The following is a 19,681-nucleotide window of genomic DNA, read 5'->3' as shown; positions in this document are numbered from 1 at the left end:
TATTAAAATACTATTTGTTAATTTGTAAATGTTGTACACAGATATTTTCATATAAACAGCTATTATAATTACTTAATTAAATCACTTACTCTGACCCTAATTCATCAGCTTATAAATGTAAGCATAGTATTAAGCAATCCTCTATATATTTTATATAACTTTTATCTAATTTATTTGTTTAATATTCTATACTAATCAAAATTCATCTTTTGCAGCGGTGATTGGTGGAGCGGTAGTTGGCCTGCTTTGCGCAATCCTGGTGGTAATGTTCATCGTGTATAGGATGCGCAAGAAGGACGAGGGCTCGTACGCCCTGGATGAGCCAAGAAGATCACCAGCGGCGCAGGCGTTCCCTAAGCCCGGTGCGCCGCATCACAATCGAGAATTCTACGCTTGAGGCGACAAAGCTTATCTGGCTTTGGCACCGCCCAGTTTTGTCCCACGATACCATGCTGAGAAAGACGATGTCCTTCAACCGAATTAAGCGCCACCGCCGACGATACGATACATCCGGAATCTCCCACGAGGATCTTGCGAAACACCTCGTTCACTGACCACAGAGAGACTTCCTTCACGTCGGGGACAAGCCAACCACCTTAATCTCTTTCTGACCTTTCGATCAAAGATTTGCCCAATACTCCTGTTTCCTTTCATGTAAACGCGCCTTCATTCTCTTAATGATCTGTTCGTTTCGATAATATTCTGCGTTTTATCATAGGCGCCTGTCCTTTTTTTTCATTTTGAACCGATCACTTTCTGAGGTGGAACCTCCCTTAACCCCACAGCACTCTATTTTCCTACTCGTGTGCCCTCTCACGCTGCGAGTAGTCTCCTGGGTTAAGCATTAGTCCACCTCCGAGAGTAGAAGGTAGAAACGTAGAATCGTAGAATGGTTTTGACTTAACTTATTTTATACTTTCGTACGAAGTCGGTGTTCATTGTTGGATGTTTGTCTTTCTTCCGTAACTATCGTGTGCTGATAGAACTAGAGAGAGAGGGCGATGACTGATGAACCGCCCCGTCGTGAGTACTCGTCGGCAAGGTCGCGCCAATTCCAGATGCATTTACACAACGTGTATTTCAAAGCGTATGCGTATCCAGGCGTACGTATACGCCTCCCTGTACAGGACTGAGAGCGCGAAAATTCGTGGGCGATAAACGCTGCTGGTATGTCGTTAATCATTCTGGCTCGGTGGAAGGAGGGAAAGGAAGAAGGATCGTTGCGCCACCGTGATTTCTCTTCGACGCCAATCCCTTGAACCACGACCTCGTTTATCAGCGTTTCCTCTGCTGTTCTCCCCTTAGTTTTTTTCTCCCTTCTTTGTTTTTCATCCACTTTCTTCTTGTTTTCTATTTAATGATCGTATTCCAGATTTGCAGAAACGTTTTTAACAGTATGACCGCACAAGGGACTTTGATCCATTGTCGCATTTCCCATTTCTCGAGTCCGGTTCTATGGAATTGCAGTGCCCATTACAATCGCTAGAGGAAAACTACTCTATAAAATATGAGATTGTCCTTGTTTTTTAAGGTTTATTTCTGTCTTAGAAATTCTGTAACTTATTTTAATCGCTAGGTTGAGAGTAATAGAATTATAATAATAGTAAGAAAAATAAAAAATTAGGAAATAGGCGATGACTATTCGGGGAAAGTGATAGGTAAAGACGCTAAAAATAACTTAAGGTTCTTAATTTTTTAAAAGTCATTAATATACCTAGATATGTCGTAGGATAATTAAATAGATAATCCAGTAAGTTAAATGGATTGTTTATAATAAATGACTATAACGTGTTTGCATTTTGGCGAAGGCAAACAACGTTAACCATTAATTAAAAGAAAATTTAGAGGAAATTGAATACATATTAAATCGATTAATTTAAATTAGGTACGTATTCAAATGTTTGTATGTTAAATCACGTTAATCGTACAATTTATCTCCTAATCTTACATATCGGTATTTGGTCACATCAGATCGATTTGCAGTTCAATCTTTCTCCTGTTTTTTCTAATATACATATATAGTTCTTCATTGAACGTCATATGGCACAAATATAGTCGCAATGTTTTCCTAATAAGATACTTCTCTAATATATATGACAATTATTTATTTCTGAGTTACTAACATAAAATCGATATCTCCGTGAATAATTAGACTTAAAATTTCATATGATAGTTCCAATCTTAATCTCGAGATTTTTATCATATTTATTCGTCGAACGTGTGAATTATTTAAATTATTGATTCACTTACGAAAACTCTCAAAAACCAGTAGTGCGAATCCTAATTTAAAATCAGAGAATCTGTTTTATTAATAAAACGCATGTTTCATTAGGCTCATGATAAGAGTTAAGCCGAAGCCGCCAGGCGAATGTGTCTTCGTCGAACGCGGTTGTATCGATTGCCATGCACTTACGATTAATGGATAAAAAACTAGGCGTGCCATTTTAAGCCACCTTAAGTGACGACGTTCTCCACAACCGATTGGTCGATCTTCCGTGAGAGCGAAACGAACGATATTTGTGAAAGAAGAGATTCACTTATCGATCGCATTTTATCAATAAATTGAGCACAACGTATCCTCACGATCATTCCCTTCTTCCACCTTAAGGAAACTAAGAAACATTTTGTATCTTAAGGAGAGAAAAAGCTTCTTCTGCTAGTCGAGAGAGACTTCTATTTGCCATGGACAAAAAAAGAAAAAACAAAGAAAGACGTTTAAATTTGCTGCGTGTACGCAAGGACGTCACATCTTCCGATCTTGAAAGAAACACACGTACGTACACGCATAGATTTATATACGTAAACACGGTTTTCATCTCCGACTACAAAGAGACACGCGTATGCCATATTGAAAAACGAAGTAAAAAAAAAAGAAAGAAAATGATATGAAAATGAAAGGTACACACGCAGACACACACACGTACAAGTGTATATCTATTTGTTCCAAGATTTTCATCCGCGGTATTTATCCTATGGACGATCAGCATCGCGAAATACGTTGTAATAATTTATTAACTTTTTCACGTAGGACCAAGCGACTCCCCTTTCTTCCCCTATCTCCACCTCCTAACTTTCCTGTACATTTTCCTTTTAATTTCCCCTCCTTCATACTTCCGGTGATCCTGTGAATCGTTAACTGTCTCTCCACAGTTATTTGAGATTTTTTCGGCGTCTCGTTCGCCTCTTTCCAGGTAGAACGCAATCAATGTTTTAATCGTCAGACTATAACGTTAAAATTGTCTATTTTATATATGATTTTGTTAGATGAAATTGTTAGCCAGAGGATATATTTGATTATGCTATTGATTGAGAGAACAGGATTGTTAAAAGAAAAGAAACAAAAAGAATTATTCAGGAAATAGCGAATTAAACGATATCATTGTAACGTTATTATTATTATTATTATTATTATTATTATTATTAATACTATTGAAACATAGCGTTAATAGTCTGAATTCTTAATCGCGCCATTTAGAATACATTGTTCCACCATGTTCCCTCCACTTTCGAATGATAACAATTTGTAGGATCTAGCGCTATCTTTTACTACCCTGTTAGATCGCGATATTAATTGATGTTAAATCTTTCCGATGAAGAAATATGAATGTCGAATAATTTCTACACTTGGTAAAATAATCTTATATATACGATGTTACAGCTTTGATAATATCTTATATATAACGTTATGTCATTATTATACCCTGTGCAATAATAATATGAATTTTACGTACACTAGCCGTTGCATTTATTATCGCCCGAATCGACCAATACAAATAAAATAAAGCAACGATCGTTTAAAACAAGCAGAATCTGACGCCAGAAGTATTGAAAATATCAAAGAAATTAATTTGTAGTGGACAAAAAGAAAATAGCGAACACAGAGAAATTTCTATTTTCTCATGTAAATAAATAAAAAATTATTAGGATCCTATTTTTTAACGTGCGAAAGTTTTATTTAAGCAGTAAGATGACCATAAATCTGTGTTCTACCTGCGTAGGAGGAACACGGGCGCCATTTTTATAAAGTCCGATGTGTCGGGTTAAAACTAAAATATATCATGTCGATACTGCCATGTACTAATTACATAAGAAACACCAATTGCCTACGATAACTCTGGTAATTTTCTTTTTTCGCCATGGCGATTTTTCCCCGGATGTTTTTCACAGTAATTCGTTGCTAATCTATGCTTTGTCTCGTCCCACTTCGATACGACCATTGAACGTTACGGGCGAAGCGTTTAAATTTAATCGACGTATTTATAGCCGATGTCTCTGGAAGCGATTTTCTTTGAACTGCTTGTAAGGAAAATAAAATACGAACGAAAGTCGTACGTTGGTCGTGAATCATGGAAATTATTTCTTGCGACGTCGATTTATATGTTTTCAGGTATCGCGTGTTCTTTTCATTGAGACGACTCCGATAATTCCATCGATTAGCGCATTTCGATAATGGGCGCTCGTTGCTTCTAAATCGATCTTATCGATTTGTAAAATGGCTGGAAGCTATTTTTTAAGTTTATTTATATAATAAAGTATCTAAACGTCTCTACACGCACGATACTGTAACAGGTAGTAATAAAACAGAATAAGTGTATTGATAGGGTCGACTTGGAAGACGGAACTATCTAAGTAAGCGGCTGTTCGATGTACAGGTTATGTGAGAAGCAAAGATCACAAATAAATATCGATATCTAAGCAAAAGTCATGAAAGCTGTCTGAAGAGCTACGATACGATAACGTGTTGGAAAAAAAAAATGATTGTGTTTAGGGTAAGTTACTTGCAATAAATAGAATGGAAATTAATTCTCTCTTCTATTTCTCCCAAGATTAGTGGAATACTACCGCAGTACCTAAAAATCAATCGTGCAGTATATATACAAATTTTATGCTTTGCCTTTAACTCGAGAATCGTTTGAAAGGAAATTTATCCTTGTTGTATTAATAAAAACGTCGTAATTTTATTATCAAAATTAGTCAAAATAACTAATTGTAAGTATACCATCCGTGTTTTCCTACGTCGAACCGGTTCTACCAATTTTTAGATACATATTCCGTTTCTTCGCCTTTTGGAAACATCTTCATTCCCCTTATCCTCTCCTCTCTTTCTATTCGACATTTCTCTCTCGAGAATTTCTTCTCCTCTCCTGGCACTGACGAAAAGGAATCTGGAGATCGAATCATAATCTTTATTGTAATAATAATCGTACGCAACATAGACAAAGGATTGTTTGTTAGATAGTAATTAATCCTCCGTGCGGTGATGCGAACAAACGCGAAACTGTTGTTTTTTTAATGAACAAAAATTTTGGGTTTCTTCCTTCCACGAATGTGAATATTTATAAATAAAATGTAATTTATTGAAAAAGAAAATTAGACATTTTTTATCTATCTTTATCGTTTACTGATATATAATCTATTAAAGAAAAAAATATTCTGTTCGTGAATGACGAAGAAATGTCTTTACAGAAGCTTGCATTTAGACGCGATTGAAAGAACATATTATATTCGACACGAGAACCCTAGACAACAAAAGGAACGAAAGTAAAAAATGCTCGTTGCATTTCCACGTGGCTCATTTAATACTTGAAATGCGCCGTCTATGTTCTATGCGACGAGAAATATAATTGTAATGAGATCTTATTTTATAAGAGGATGTATTCCGTAAAAAAATGCTATCCTAGTAATGAGAAGTCTGTCTAAAACTAGACAAAAATCCCATAGGCCAGGTGGACAAATGAATAATAATTTTAAAAGTGAATATAATTAATATTTAATGATAACGATAATTAACAATATTATTTTTTAAGAATGCGTATTGTCTAACCTCCGCTCCTCCCCTTCTGGATCGCCCTCGAGGATCCGTGAAATATATATTACATATATGTGTATATATACTCGTGGTCAGTGCACACATATATAAGTATATACATGTATATGTATTTGTTTTTAAAAAAAGATAATCGCTCGCCGGTGAAACAATAAATTATAGTTTTTTCTTTTCTACTGTTTTACATTCTTGGTCTACGTATACACACGAGTATGACGATTCTATCGGTCCATCCATGAAGTTCCTAGGACCTATGATCTACACGTAGTATGTCCAACAAGTCGGTGCAAATAAACAAGATAATAAGATAAATGTAGCCATTGCCTAGCGAATGTTAATTATCTGTTGACTTTCAAAATGAACAGGGATTAATGACCAAGAATTTGTTTCGTAACTTTGTTTATTCTATTATTTATATTCGAAATTCCGTTACTTATATGAGCAATAATCATATCTCATAAAAATAGCGAATAAATGAACGTTCTTGGAATATTTCTATTTCGTAATATTACGTACTTGATACTTGTTGGATGTGCTATACATACACGAATTGATCAAAGCTGTAGATCATGGTACCGCAACGGTACCAATGAATCTCACAAATTACATTTCATTCGCGAAAAAATCGCGTTATTTCCATTGTGGGCGTTTAAGTTAACCAGACACGTTATTATTAACAGAAATTAACAATAATTGCACTATGTTAGTATAACGAACAATAATGTATGTCATCGCTCCTATTCTGTAAATAAACACTGTGCCGTATGAGAACCTTTCAATTTTAAAATGTAATTTTCTTTGATGCGTTACAGGTTAAACAAGAAAGACAGACACTTGTTTACTTGAAAATATCACTTTGCGAATTACAAAAACTGTATGGAACATGTCATTTTTCACAACATACTTAAAACATCTTATCCGAGAATGATCACACAATCCTAAAACGTTTCTCTTAAAAATAAAATCTCTAGCAAACGTCCATTCGAAATTCTTACAACGATGGTCCATTATATAAATTAAATATCTACAATGAGAGCCCATAAGAATAATAGAAAACTACGTTTGTTCTTCTCTTTTTTGTTAAATACGAACTCGCAGCAAAATGAGCGAATGAACACGTACACATTCTTTCGATATTGCTAATATGATATAATGTTACAATTGTATTTTTCAATGACCAATCATGTTATTTATGGGATATCGATTTATAAAATATTAAACTGTAAAATATTCAAAGTTCAATCACCACATACGATATACAATATAGATAACTACGATTTACATTTTCCTTTAAAAATGTAGAAAGATTACACTATAAATTACTCTTAAGAAATGGTTTTAAGTATTTTTCAAAAGATATGTTCACAGTTTCACGATTAAGAGGATTCTTCATGGCATCTTGGAACAATTCGTAAACGTTACCATCGTAAGCATCGTAAGTTTCAAAGCCCTTCAATTCTAAAATGTAATTTTCTTTGAGGCGTTATAGGTTCAACAATAAAAATATACACTTTTCTAGTTCAAGATATTATTTTATTAATTCTAGAAACTGTATAGAAAATACCATTTCCCATAACATATTTAAGACATCTCATCTCAGAATTATCGCATATTTCCAGGAAGCTTTTTATAAATATAAATTCTCTATCAAACATTCATTCACAATTATTACAGCGATGCTTCTTTATATAAATTACACATTTACAATAACAGCAAATAGAAATGGTACAAAAATACGTTCGATCCTTCCTTTCTTGTTCAATATAAACTCTCAGTAAAATGGACAAGTGAGCACGCATATCTCTCTTCGATATCGCTCATATGATATGTTGCAGTTGTTACATCTTACAAATCAATACCCAACAAACCATTCAATCGATTATTGAATAACAAATGCAAAATACGTCTTAACATAACAACTAAATGCAACATATTCCAAACAATCCAATCGCCACAAAACAAATACGAGATAATAATTATGATTAAATATTTCCTTTAAAAAGATTACACTATAAATTACTCTTAAGAAATGGTTTTAAGTATTTTTCGAAAGATATGTTCATAGCTTCACGGTTCAGAGGACTCTTCATGGCTTCTTGAAACAATCGTTCGTAAACGTTACCATCGTAAGCACCCAAAGCCGAGCAAAGAATATGGTCATCGAAATCGAAACCGTCAACGATTCCTACAGCATTTCGACGGATTGTCGTCAGCAAATATTCCAAGCGTGAATGAAGTGTCTCCACATGCTCTTTCTGCATAGAAGAAAACTAAAAAAGAGAAAGAGATGAATCACTCTTGAATTTAAATTATCCTACAGCATATAGTAATAAATTTCTTTTTCTTTCGTTCTCCTCTGTGATTAGTTTCGAAAAAAATCAATACTCACCCGAAGAAAATTACCAACGTTTCTCAAAGCCCAATATACGATATACAGTTCGCAGAGTTGAAACATTACTTGACGAAATTCTTCAGACTTCGAGTTTAACTGTTTAACAGCTTTTGCAAATGTTTTTACCATGAAGACTCGAGCGTGAGCTTCCGCACACTGAGCTAGTTCGGTGCCCGTTTGGTTCCACGCCTCCTCCATCGGAACTCCGTCACGTATTCTGCGATCCAGATGTTCTGCTGCTAAACGAATAGATCTACGAAATAATAAGAATATCGTAAACATTCTGATGAATGTCTATGCGATTATTCAGCAATATTTAATGTATTCAGAAGCAGTATACCCTGCGGCTACGGCATTATAAGCATCAATCAGACATTCCAAATCGTTACTCCAAGGACGATGCTTTACTCCTTTTGCTGCTTCGTTAAGATACTCTACAGATTCTGGCAATGATTCACCATTCATAGCTTGTTTCCATGACTTTACTAGGTACCTAGCTGTTTGCAAAAGTAGGACTGTATTTTCCCCTTCGTAAGTACAAACTGCGGTCGCTAATCCGTAAAGTGTTGGCAGATTGCTGACAGTCATGTATCCATGTCCACCACAAGATAACCGAAGTTGCTCTATTCCAGCTGCTGTATCTGCAGATACAACTGCTTTTAGGCAACATGACAATGAATGCAACTGCAAAAGAAATTAATAGAGCTAAAAATATGAAGTAAAGTATATTACTATAAAGGGTATAAAGGTACCAACCTCCGGTAGTTTCTCATAATTAGCCTGGTGCAATTGACTTTGTACCGTATAATACATATCCAAAACCCAACTAGCAGTAACGTGTATCGCGAAACATGTGGCAATATGAGGGAAAATTTTGTATTGTTGCGTTACGTAATCGATAATCTGCAGCTCTGGTTGTCTAAAAAGAAAGAAAGGCAAGGAATAATTTGGTATCAGCAGGAGAGATTTAATTTTAATTAAAAGTAACATTTGCAATGGAGACATTTTTAGATAAAGAGAAATAGAGCAGTCGATATTTTTAACAGAACATACTCCAGTTTTAATTGACCCTGACGTCTTACTACGCTGTATCGAACCGCGATCGTAACGGCTTTGGATAAATAGTGTTGCAGGTCCCGCAGCAACATTACTCGGACGAACACCATCGTACCATACGTTAACTTGTCATTTGTAGATTTTACGTATGTTCCATCTTCCAACACCTACAGCAAGAAATGTATCTTTACGATTTTTATAGCAATTATGACATCTGTACTGTTCCATCTACCGAGATCTACCGAGACATAATTTTTCTTCCATGTTCAGTGCAACAAGAAAATGATTTATCAAAAATGCAAATATTCATCGATTAATCAAGATTGGATTGAGCCATCATTTGCAAAATTTCCCTAGTCTTTTACTTATTAACTATCGTTATTTGTATTATCAAATGCAACGGTATAATTTCGCCGATGAAAAGTAGGACTATTTGCTTTTCTTGTAGAAACTTTTACCTTACCTTAGAATTTTTCATCAACATATTCTCCCGTGGTATTCTAAAGTTACGAAATCCGAGAAATCCATTGTTCGCAGTGTTCATTCCTAACTTTCTACCAATCTCACCAATTATAATGTCTAAAAATCAAACACAGATTAATTTCGCTCTTTCCTTATCTACTATTAGAGAATAATAATAAAGAAGAAAGCTGTTTTATTTAATCATTGTTATTTGATAACGTGAATAATTTTTTTATAACAAATTATAAACGATTAAGTAATATTATTGTATACCCTTTAAAGGTTTATGTGTCTCCACGTCTCTTAATTGTACAACAAACGGATGAATTCCCCTACATTCTCCCTGGGTGTATAATTGCGCAACGACTATTGCATGGTTTGCGGTCTGACCCACTGAAAATTTTAATTGTAAATAAGTCATACAGTTTTAGTGAACAACATTATTATTATGTCAAACAATTGCAATATACTTACGCCCGCCTGGCCACCATTTGTAGGAAGTCAAAGTTGGACTATTCAAAACAAACTCTTTCGTTTCCGGATCGTACGTTGCAGTAGTTTCTAAACCCCTGAGAAACGTTCCATGGCCTAGTTCGGTCTAAGGCAGAAGTGCAAGATTAAATTTACTTGAGAAACTTTTAGAATCTGTGACCATCCTGTTTAAAAAGAATGTTCTCCCTTGCGTATTACCTGCGCATATGTTCCTATAACATCGCCAGCCCAAGCTCTGTTTAACCAATATGCTTGCTGTTCAGAATTTGCTTGTCCCATAAGAGCGGGTAGAAACATAGCATAATGCAGGACCACTGGATTTCCATCTTGGAACAGTGCAGATCCAAGTCTTGCCGCAAAGATGCTCCTGCAAAATTACTATATGTTGTTACTATGTTACCAGGTAACCGAGAAAATACTACTATTTCTTAAAATTGAAAGAGAATATCCAAATAATGTAGGAAAAATCGTATTTATTTGTTAATATAATTATCCTCATATTCAATGGAATTTAATGTAGGTGGAAACATTTGCGTATTTGTTTCCCTCTAAGAAGAAAGAACGGAATGTTTTTCCTCCGTGAAAAGTTATGTGAAAATCTTACAGAACAAACTCATATTCCTCCATTCTCGAGAGTTGTAATTTTTTAATTTTGGAAAGAACATCCCGGGTAATTCGTAGAGAATCTTCATATACTTCTTTATGGCTCTTATATCTCATTGACATATCTTCTTTTAACGCCAGAACATCCGAAAAATATTGTTCTGAAAATAAACATTCATGCAAGTTGACAAAGTTATCGATAAATTATTTGGTAATAATGTGAGCAAATTTTATCGCAGATTTCAGTTACAATTACAGATTACACGGCAAAATGATAGCACATCCCAGAAAATTTAATAGTTTCATAATTTTTATGTAATAAATATGCTTACTTAGAACGTCTAAAAATATATAAGATCCGTAACACAGAAGAGTTTTGGACAGTGAGGGGAGTGAGACAAGGGTGCCCGCTGAGCCCAACACTATTTAACATCTATGTGGCAGGGCTGGAAGAGGAAATAAGGAAAGGTCAAATAGGAGGTATAGTGGTAGGAGACAGAAAGGTATGGTCACTATCATATGCAGATGACATTGTATTGATAGCGGACAGAGAAGAGGAGTTAAAGGAAATGATGAAGAGATTTAAAACATTCCTAAAGGAAGTGGAACTGGAATTGAATACGGAAAAGACGAAAGTAGTAGTGTCTGAAAAGAGAAGGAACAATAGGAGACAAAGGAAATGGTGATGGGGTGAGCAAGAACTAGAAGAAGTGGACGAAATAAGGTATTTAGGGTACATACTGCAGAAAAATGGGAGTGATGAGAAGCATATTCAAGACAGAAAAAAGAGGGTAACAATTGCGATGAAGAGGACATGGAGCGTAGGAGAAAGAATATTTAAAAAGGACTACAAGAGAGGTTTGGAGCACTGGTAGAGAGCGTAGCGCTGTTTGGAGCGGAGGTGTGGGGATGGAACGTAGAGGAGAGACTGAACAGGATAAAAAGCAGATGCGTAAGATGGATTCTAGGCTTAGACACAACAACGCCGAATTACATTCTGAGAGAGGAGTGCAAGATAGAGGAAATAAGAGAAAAGGCACTGAAAAGAGCAGTAAGGTATGAGGAGAAAGCCTTAGAATCGAAGATGGAATTAGTAAAGGAGTGTATAAAGGAGAGAGAAAGGAATTGGGGAAAGGGCCAAGAAGGGAAAAGAGCAAGGAACAAAAAGATGAGGTTAGAGGAGACGAGAGAGGGAAGGACACAAGTGGAGAGGCAGGAGATAGACAAGAAAGGATGACAGCTAACCAAATCATAGAAGAAAGAGGGAAGAGAGAAACAGAGGAGAGGGAGAAAAGGATAAGGGAATCTAAGTACAACAGATATTACAGAAACATAGCAAAAGAAGGGCTACCAAAGTATCTAGAAGGAAAGATGAAATGGAAGGACAGAGGTATGGTAGCAAGATTTAGATGTGGTAACGAAACCAGGGCAAGGGAACACTGGAAAGAGGATGCAGATTATGCGAAAAAGGAGAGGAGGACTTGAAACACATATTAGAGGAATGTGAGATAACAGGAGGAGCAAGGAACATGGTAGAAATATTAAATGGAACGGGAGAAGGACTGGCAGAACTGAAAGCGATAATAGAGAAGAGAAGAGTAGCAGAAGAAGCAGAGGAACGACAGGAAGGGAGCACAGCATGGAAGCAAAAGCCAAAGACGGAATGAGCACTTAGTTATAAGTGTTAATTGTAAGTTAGTACATAGAGATAAATCAAGTAAGGTGCAATAGATAGGTATAAGCAGTTGTATATAATTATAGAAGTATTAGAGTCAGAGAAATATATGTGATGTAAAGATATTATATAAGAGATGTAAATCGAAAGTCGTCCAAAGCCGAAACGTATGGACTAAGAATAAATAAATAAATAAATAAATAATAAATAAAATATATAAGATATTTTTTTGTTCAACTTATGACATAAATATAATAAAAATCTTTAAATTCTTTAAATTTACGGAGCGTGCTATCGTTTAATCACGCGGCGTAGGTGATCAAAAGTCACAGAGATTTATTTATATTTCTAATACGAAATATTATAGTTAAGTTAATATTAACTTCGTTCATTTCATTACCAACTTCACTGACCGAATACATCTTTTTTCGCGTATTTTAAGCATTTTCCAATCCGATAATGTCAATTTTTTGCGAAAAATGTTTCTCTAATTGCTATAATTTAAAGACAAGGAATTCCAACTATACCTCGATCACGGCGTTGCTTCGTTTTTTCTGGACTACCATCGAGAAAATAGGTAACTTCCACAGGATCAAACGTACACCTATTTCGTTCATATTGTAGATCTTTGTGCACGGCCATTCTTTGTTGCTTCATATGGTACAAATTACCGTCTATATGAAAAGTTAAACGTGTTACCGCACTTATCTGTATTAATGTGCTACGGAAACGCACAGCTTCGTATATAAATATACAGTGTTACGTCATGGTTGTGAACTTTGTTATTACTATTTTCGATACATATGACACTACGGATACACATTGATCCTATTAGTGATCTAATCTCTTCAATTTTATATTTTATTACATTGTATTTTATTATCTGATTTAATATTTATTAATGTTGGCGTTAATCGTTATTGTTTAACTCTACTACTTTTTATTCTAGTTTTTTAGTATCGTATCTTCTTCATTTACTATTCATTAATATTTCATATATATAGAGACAGTATGCTCTACATCGCCGCGATTTTTACTGCGTCATTGAGATACTCTACAGATCTTTGCATCAATAGCTTGTATCTATGATTTTACCAGGTTTTAACTCCTGCTCTTACTCTCGATCCTCCATCCACGCCTCCTCATTTCCCTCCATCCCTAATATCATTATTCTTATCATCATCATTAGCCTTATCCTTCCCTGCCAGTCCTTTTCCTCCTCTTCATATCTTCCACACTCGCCCCGACATATTTAGCACTCAGGTGACCACCCCCCATCCGTATTTCCCGCACAATTTTCTTTTTTCCTCCTTCCAGTACCTTGCATCCTACAACTCATTCCTAAAGCTGAATCTTACCACGTGTCTCCATTTATTCTCCCTCCCTCCTTTCCTTAGGTACTGAGGTAACTCTTCCACACTTACCAGCTTATAGCATCAGTTCAATCTCCAATATCTGATCTTCTTATCTCTTTCTTCCGCTTGTTTCTTCTCCTTACATCCCTCTACCCTCTTAAATTCCTCTTCCTCCCCAGCTCTCATTCCTCCTCCTTCCCTAAACTTTTTGCTTCATTCCTCCCACCCAGACAGTTCTTCCTCCATTCTTTCCCTTCCCTTCGCCTATCTCAACACCTTCCTTTTTTTTTATTTATTTATTTAAATTTTACAATTTGTCCAGTAGGACATTTGGTAAAATATTATAGCTTAGTGGTATAATAATATAGCATGTGGGTGGCTACCCCCAGCGAGGTACCATCTTCCTGTTTGTTAGGTTATATCCCTTGTAAACACCTTCCTGACCACTTTACTTCCTCTACTACTACGTTGTACTCTCTTCTTGATACATTGACGCCGGCGTGTACCACCGGTGGCTCACACGTGCCTGTTCCGTGAGGCGGGGTGCGTCACGGTGAGTCATACTTGTATTTCACAAAATAGGCAAGGCAAAATAGCTTTATGTTATTTTATCTCAACATTATAAACAGACGTTCGATAGTAAAAACATAACAAGTCAATATTATAAACTTAGCATAATTATTTGCTTTTTTCATGCAATTTTTTAAAACATGTTAGACAGAATGCCGGCTGGCCCTTACATCGATCATAATACGATGTTACTTTTTTGGCTTTATTCGCGGCATACTCCCTACCTTTTATTCCACAAATGCGTTTATAACATTGCTTACACCGCCGTCTCGTTTTACTCACGGGCCCTTGGTACGACTGCAGGAAATGTGAATGTTTTTTGGTCAGTACTTACACTACGTCCTATTTCGCTCGTCGCGCTATGAACATTTCTTATAGAAAAATGTTCACAGAATTGCGTGCGATGGTCAGAATTCGCGTCAGACCTCTACTTTTTGAGAAAAATCGAAAAGAGTACTCCAAAATTAGCTGATCCCGTCAGCTTTATTTAAAATTTACAGTTATATGCAAATTGATATTTCTGTGGCGGATCGGTATCAACAGGACGCCGACAGGTCGAGGCATCAAAGCGGCGCAATACCTCCCGGGCGATCCGCGGGTACTAACCGCCAACACTAGAGGGCTACGACGACAACGAGTCTGTCTGTCTAACTCGCTAACGGTCGAATATACGAGCGATTGATATAAATACCGCACCTAGCGAGACTCCCTCTACGTCTAAGGCAGGGACTACCGGGCACAGCCTTACTGACGAGTCCACCGGTAGTCCCGGGACGAAACGCACTCTCTCTCTTTTCATCCGCCTCATTTCCAAATTATTGTATATCAATGTATTAGTTGAAGTCCATGAAATTCATTGAACCCGACAGGATAGCTTTTGTAATTTTGCTATAAATTAAGGTCAAAGTTGAAAAATTGCGATCGTGTTGAACAGTGTAATCTGGCGCTGCGCCGCCCCTCGAAGCAGACTGTGCAGACAGGCGCCGCCTCACAGATAGAACCGTTAATATCGGCGCCGGCGTCAATGTGTTAAACCTAACCCTAACCTACGCCCTTTTAACCTCATCTTAGATCTCTTCATCTCCTCGCTCATCATATACCCCGACGTCACGACGCCCGGCGACAACCCCTGCAGAGAGCTGAAACCCTAGCACACAAACCTACCCAGAATCCGCACTGGGCACACTCCATTGGAAAATTTTGAACCGTTAACACAAAACTCACTTACAAAACGTTCGAACTACGAGGGGATCGCCAGTGATCTATTAATTTCGTGATTTCTTGTATCTTCTACGTGATAAACCCATTCCCCATCACTCATCTCAGGAACCTCACCACATTATCAGCAGGTTGAAGAACAACAGATTCAATGGGCAATCCCGCCCGAACCTACTCTCTGTACAGAAAATTTCACTTACCTTTCTTTCCACACTGCTTCACTTTGTGTATATTTCTTTCGATCTTTCGATCAGCGCGTACTTCACACTTTACTTCAGTAACTCTTAGTACAGTAGGAATCTTTTTACTGGATCTAAGGCCAAATGTAAGTTCAAGAGACATACTCATGTATAGATTCACCCAAATACTTGCATATGAACTAACAAGTGGACTATTTAAACATCGCCAATTCTTCTTACTGAAACCTGTTTGACTGTATATCGTCATTCCTTCCTCCTCTATCTCCGCCAACCTCTTCGCCATTAAAATTTCAAGTGCACCTTGAACAGTCCATTCTCGATAATGACATACTTTATTTTCCTTCTCTTTTTAATCACTGACACAATTGACAATGTTTGTCAACCCATGTCTTTCCAGAACCTGTTCAGCAATTCATTTCTTTGTTCCCACTTCATTCAAATTTCAATATTCGTTCCGAACTTCATCCTAATCTTCTGCTTTGCCCCCCTCTATTTTCCTCGCTTCTTTCTTCATACGTGGAGAAATCCTCATAGACAACCCCCATCGCTCTTCTGGGAAGCGGCGGGGTAGTGTTGAACTCAAACCCCAAAGTGGACCGCCTGACGCTCAGCTGGGATGCCCCGGGACCTCCTTCGAATTACCGCCGGAGCACTCCTGCATCTTCTCCTGTTTGAGGCAGTCGTTCCTTAGTTCGGGCCTTGGGAGGAACCACCCCTCTCAACGCTATCCCCTGGGCCGAGGAGATCCAGATCCTCCTAGGTGTGTCGGCCCCTATGACCACCCAGGGCGGCGCAGGGCCGTCCTTCGGCGCGGAATCCTGCAAGGGTGGGATGTTATCATCCCCTCCCGCTCTGTTCCTTCCTTTACGAGCATTACGTCTCTATTTTCCTCGCTGTACCTACTATATTTCCCTTCAATTTAACTCCCTTTCCTCCTCCTCTGCCTATCATACTTTTTTTTTCCCCATAATTCCTACCACCCATTCTTCTCGTTACATCCATGAAACATTGCTTCCCTGTCTCTTCCTTTATTACATCACTTTATTAACTGCAAAAACTATACACAATATATCATTTTCATAACATATTCGAAACATCTCATCGTAATTCCGAAAGCGTATCTTTGTAAAAATAAAATCTCTGCCAAAAATTTAACTATTATGACGGTACTGCGTTGTATAATTTACATATTTACAATAGCAATTTATAAAGATACGTTTTAGAATTTTAGTTGGAAATATTGTTTTATGAATTTCTTTCAAAACGTAAAAAATTGCACTATGCATTACTCCTAAAGAATGGTTTAAAGTATTTTTCAAAAGACGTCTTCACAATTTCACGATTCAGAGGAGCCTCCGTGACTTCTTGCAAAAATCGATCATGAATTATTGACTATGTAATTATTTACCAATGTTTAATGTATTCAGAAGCAGTATACCCTGCGGCTACGGCATTATAAGCATCAATGAGACTTTTGCTGCTTCGTTAAGATACTCTACAGATTCTGGCAATGGTTCACCATTCATAGCTTGTTTCCATGATTTTACGACGTACCTAGCTGTTTGCAAAAGTTGGACTGTATTTTCCCCCTCTTAAGTACAGACTGCGATCGCTACTCCGTGGAATGTTGGCAGATTGCTGACAAAAGAAATTAATAGAGCTAGAAATATGAAGAAAAGTATATTACCATAGGGAGTATCAACCTACGGTAGTTTTCCATAATCAGCCTGATGTGATTGACTTCGTACCTTATTATATATATACCCCACACCCAAATGACAGTAACTTTTATTGCGAAACATGTGGCATTATGAGGAAAAATTTTGTACTGTTGCGTAACGTAATCGAGAATCCGTACCTCTGGTTGATTAAAAAAAAGAAACGCGAGAATAATTTAGTATCAATAGAAGAGATAATCTGTAGTTAAGACTCTAGTACAAAGTAACATTTGCCATGAGACGACTTTTTAAGAAAGAGACATACAGCAGTCGATATTACTGAAGATTGTTTTTAACAGAACATACTCCGGAATTAATTGACCTTGTCCTGCAGCAACCTCACTCGAACGAACACCATCGTACCATACGTTAATTTATCATTCATAGATTTTATGTATGTTCCATCCTCTAGTACCTACAACAAGAAATGTAACTTTACAATTTGTTCTAATGATAATTACGATGTCTGAATAGTTCTGTTTACACAGGTTACGCACATAATTTTTCTTTCAAGTTCACAGTCACAAGATGATATTGCACTTCTTACAGCAATTTTATGAAAATTTACCTTGTAATTCTTCATCAACATATTCTCCCGTGGTATCCTAAAGTCACGAAATCCGAGAAACCCATTATCAACACCGTTCAACCCCAATTTCGTACCAATTTCTCCAATTACAATGCCTAAGAATTACATACAGATTAAATTTACACTTTACTGTATCCATTGTTCAGCAAATTTGATCCAGATTATAAACAGAAAAATTGTTTGATTTCATAATTGTTGTTTGATAATGTGAACAGCATGTTCTCTTTTCTACACATTGCGATATAATATATAACTAATTACAAACGATTAAGACATTTATTTGTGTACCCTTTAAAGGTTCGTGTGTCTCCACGTCTCTTAACTGTACAACAAACAGATGAATACCCCTACATTCTCCCTGGGTGTATAATTGCGCAACGACTATTGCATGGTTTGCAGTGTGACCCACTGAAAATTTTAATTGTAAATAAATCATACTGTTTTAGTGAACAACATTATTATTATGTTAAACAATTGCAATATACTTACGTCCGCCTGGCCACCATTTGTAGGACGTCAAAGTTGGACTATTCAAAACGAACTCTTTCGTTTCCGGATCGTACGTTGCAGTAGTTTCCAAACCTCTGAGAAACGTTCCATGGCCTAGTTCGGTCTAAGGCAGAAGTGCAAGATTAAATTTACTTGAGAAACTTTTAGAATCTGTGGCCATCCTGTTTAAAAAGAATGTTCTCCCTTGCGTATTACCTGTGCATATGTTCCTATAACATCGCCAGCCCAAGCTCTGTTTATCTAATGTGCTTGCTGTTCAGAATTTGCTTGTTCCAGAATAGAAGGTAGAAACATAGCATAATGCAGGGCCAATCTCTACTGAAAGGTTACGTTGAAGGTACTACTGTGCTATCTGGTAAGCAAGAAAGTTCTACTTTTATTTAACATTGGAAAAAAGATAGTGTAGAGGAAAACCAAATTACTCATTAGTATAGTTATAATTATGCTCATACGTAATGTTATTGAGAGTAGGATGAAATATTTGCATTTTTTTCTTCTTTAAAAGAAACAAGCAATGACTCTTTCTTTGTCAAATAATGGAACTGGGTTTGTTATGTGACAGGATATAGACTTTGACAAGATCTGTAAAACATTTTGCAGTAAAAAAATGATTATCTTCCTCGTCTGAGAGTTGCAATTCGCTAATTGCAGTCTTCTTTAATTTTGTGAAGAACATTGTGAAGAACACATCCATAAAACGTCTTCATATATATTTTTATGGCTTTTATATCTCACTGCTATGTTTTCTGTTAACGCTAGAACATCCAAAAAATATTATTGCGAGATTAAACATTTAGACATACTAGAGCACGTATAAAATAATGAAAAAAATTTTTAAATAGAGACACTAGAAGACCAAAATACAACAATTAAACGCGCGTGTAATTTTTATTAGTAAACGTTATAATAGTTAATTTTCAGCATTGAATAGGAAGAACATTGATCTATTTTCACATATATTATATAACTAAAACGTAGTATACTACATGCTACGTAATAATTATATTTTTAAAT

At 36.4% G+C, this 19,681-nt stretch overlaps 3 protein-coding genes across 3 annotated transcripts in view; 1 reads left to right on the top strand and 2 right to left on the bottom strand.

Annotated features, from left to right (window-relative positions):
- Positions 1-6,598, top strand: part of LOC117205745 (syndecan) — a 240,953-nt gene extending 234,355 nt beyond the window's left edge. Inside the window, exon 5 of the mRNA XM_033444456.1 lies at positions 216-6,598. Within this exon, the coding sequence (XP_033300347.1) occupies positions 216-397 (182 nt within the window). The 3' untranslated portion in view covers positions 398-6,598. The remainder of the gene's footprint in view (positions 1-215) is intronic.
- Positions 6,599-7,519: 921 nt separating this feature from the next.
- On the bottom strand, positions 7,520-13,190 carry LOC117205744 (probable peroxisomal acyl-coenzyme A oxidase 1). The gene is made up of 11 exons (XM_033444455.1): positions 13,035-13,190; positions 10,834-10,993; positions 10,428-10,596; positions 10,212-10,335; positions 10,011-10,130; positions 9,739-9,854; positions 9,273-9,442; positions 8,976-9,138; positions 8,560-8,903; positions 8,217-8,472; positions 7,520-8,097 (listed from the first exon to the last, which is right to left on the bottom strand). The coding sequence occupies exons 1-11, from the start codon at positions 13,162-13,164 to the stop codon at positions 7,837-7,839; spliced, it is 2,013 nt and encodes a 670-aa protein (XP_033300346.1). The 5' UTR covers positions 13,165-13,190; the 3' UTR covers positions 7,520-7,836.
- A 4,626-nt stretch (positions 13,191-17,816) lies between these two features.
- On the bottom strand, positions 17,817-18,967 carry LOC117205747 (probable peroxisomal acyl-coenzyme A oxidase 1). Its single transcript, XM_033444458.1, is given in 6 exon segments — positions 17,817-17,896; positions 17,899-17,983; positions 18,137-18,252; positions 18,446-18,565; positions 18,647-18,770; positions 18,863-18,967. Coding segments are annotated over 6 exon segments (624 nt in total). The 5' UTR covers positions 18,962-18,967.
- Between the last annotated feature and the right edge of the window lie 714 nt (positions 18,968-19,681).

This window comes from Bombus bifarius, unplaced genomic scaffold (genome assembly GCF_011952205.1).
Source record: "Bombus bifarius isolate JDL3187 unplaced genomic scaffold, Bbif_JDL3187 scf7180000007992, whole genome shotgun sequence".
In the NCBI taxonomy this organism is placed as follows: domain Eukaryota; kingdom Metazoa; phylum Arthropoda; class Insecta; order Hymenoptera; family Apidae; genus Bombus; species Bombus bifarius.
Note: the sequence above shows the minus strand (reverse complement) of the source record. Positions and strands in the feature narration are given on the sequence as shown.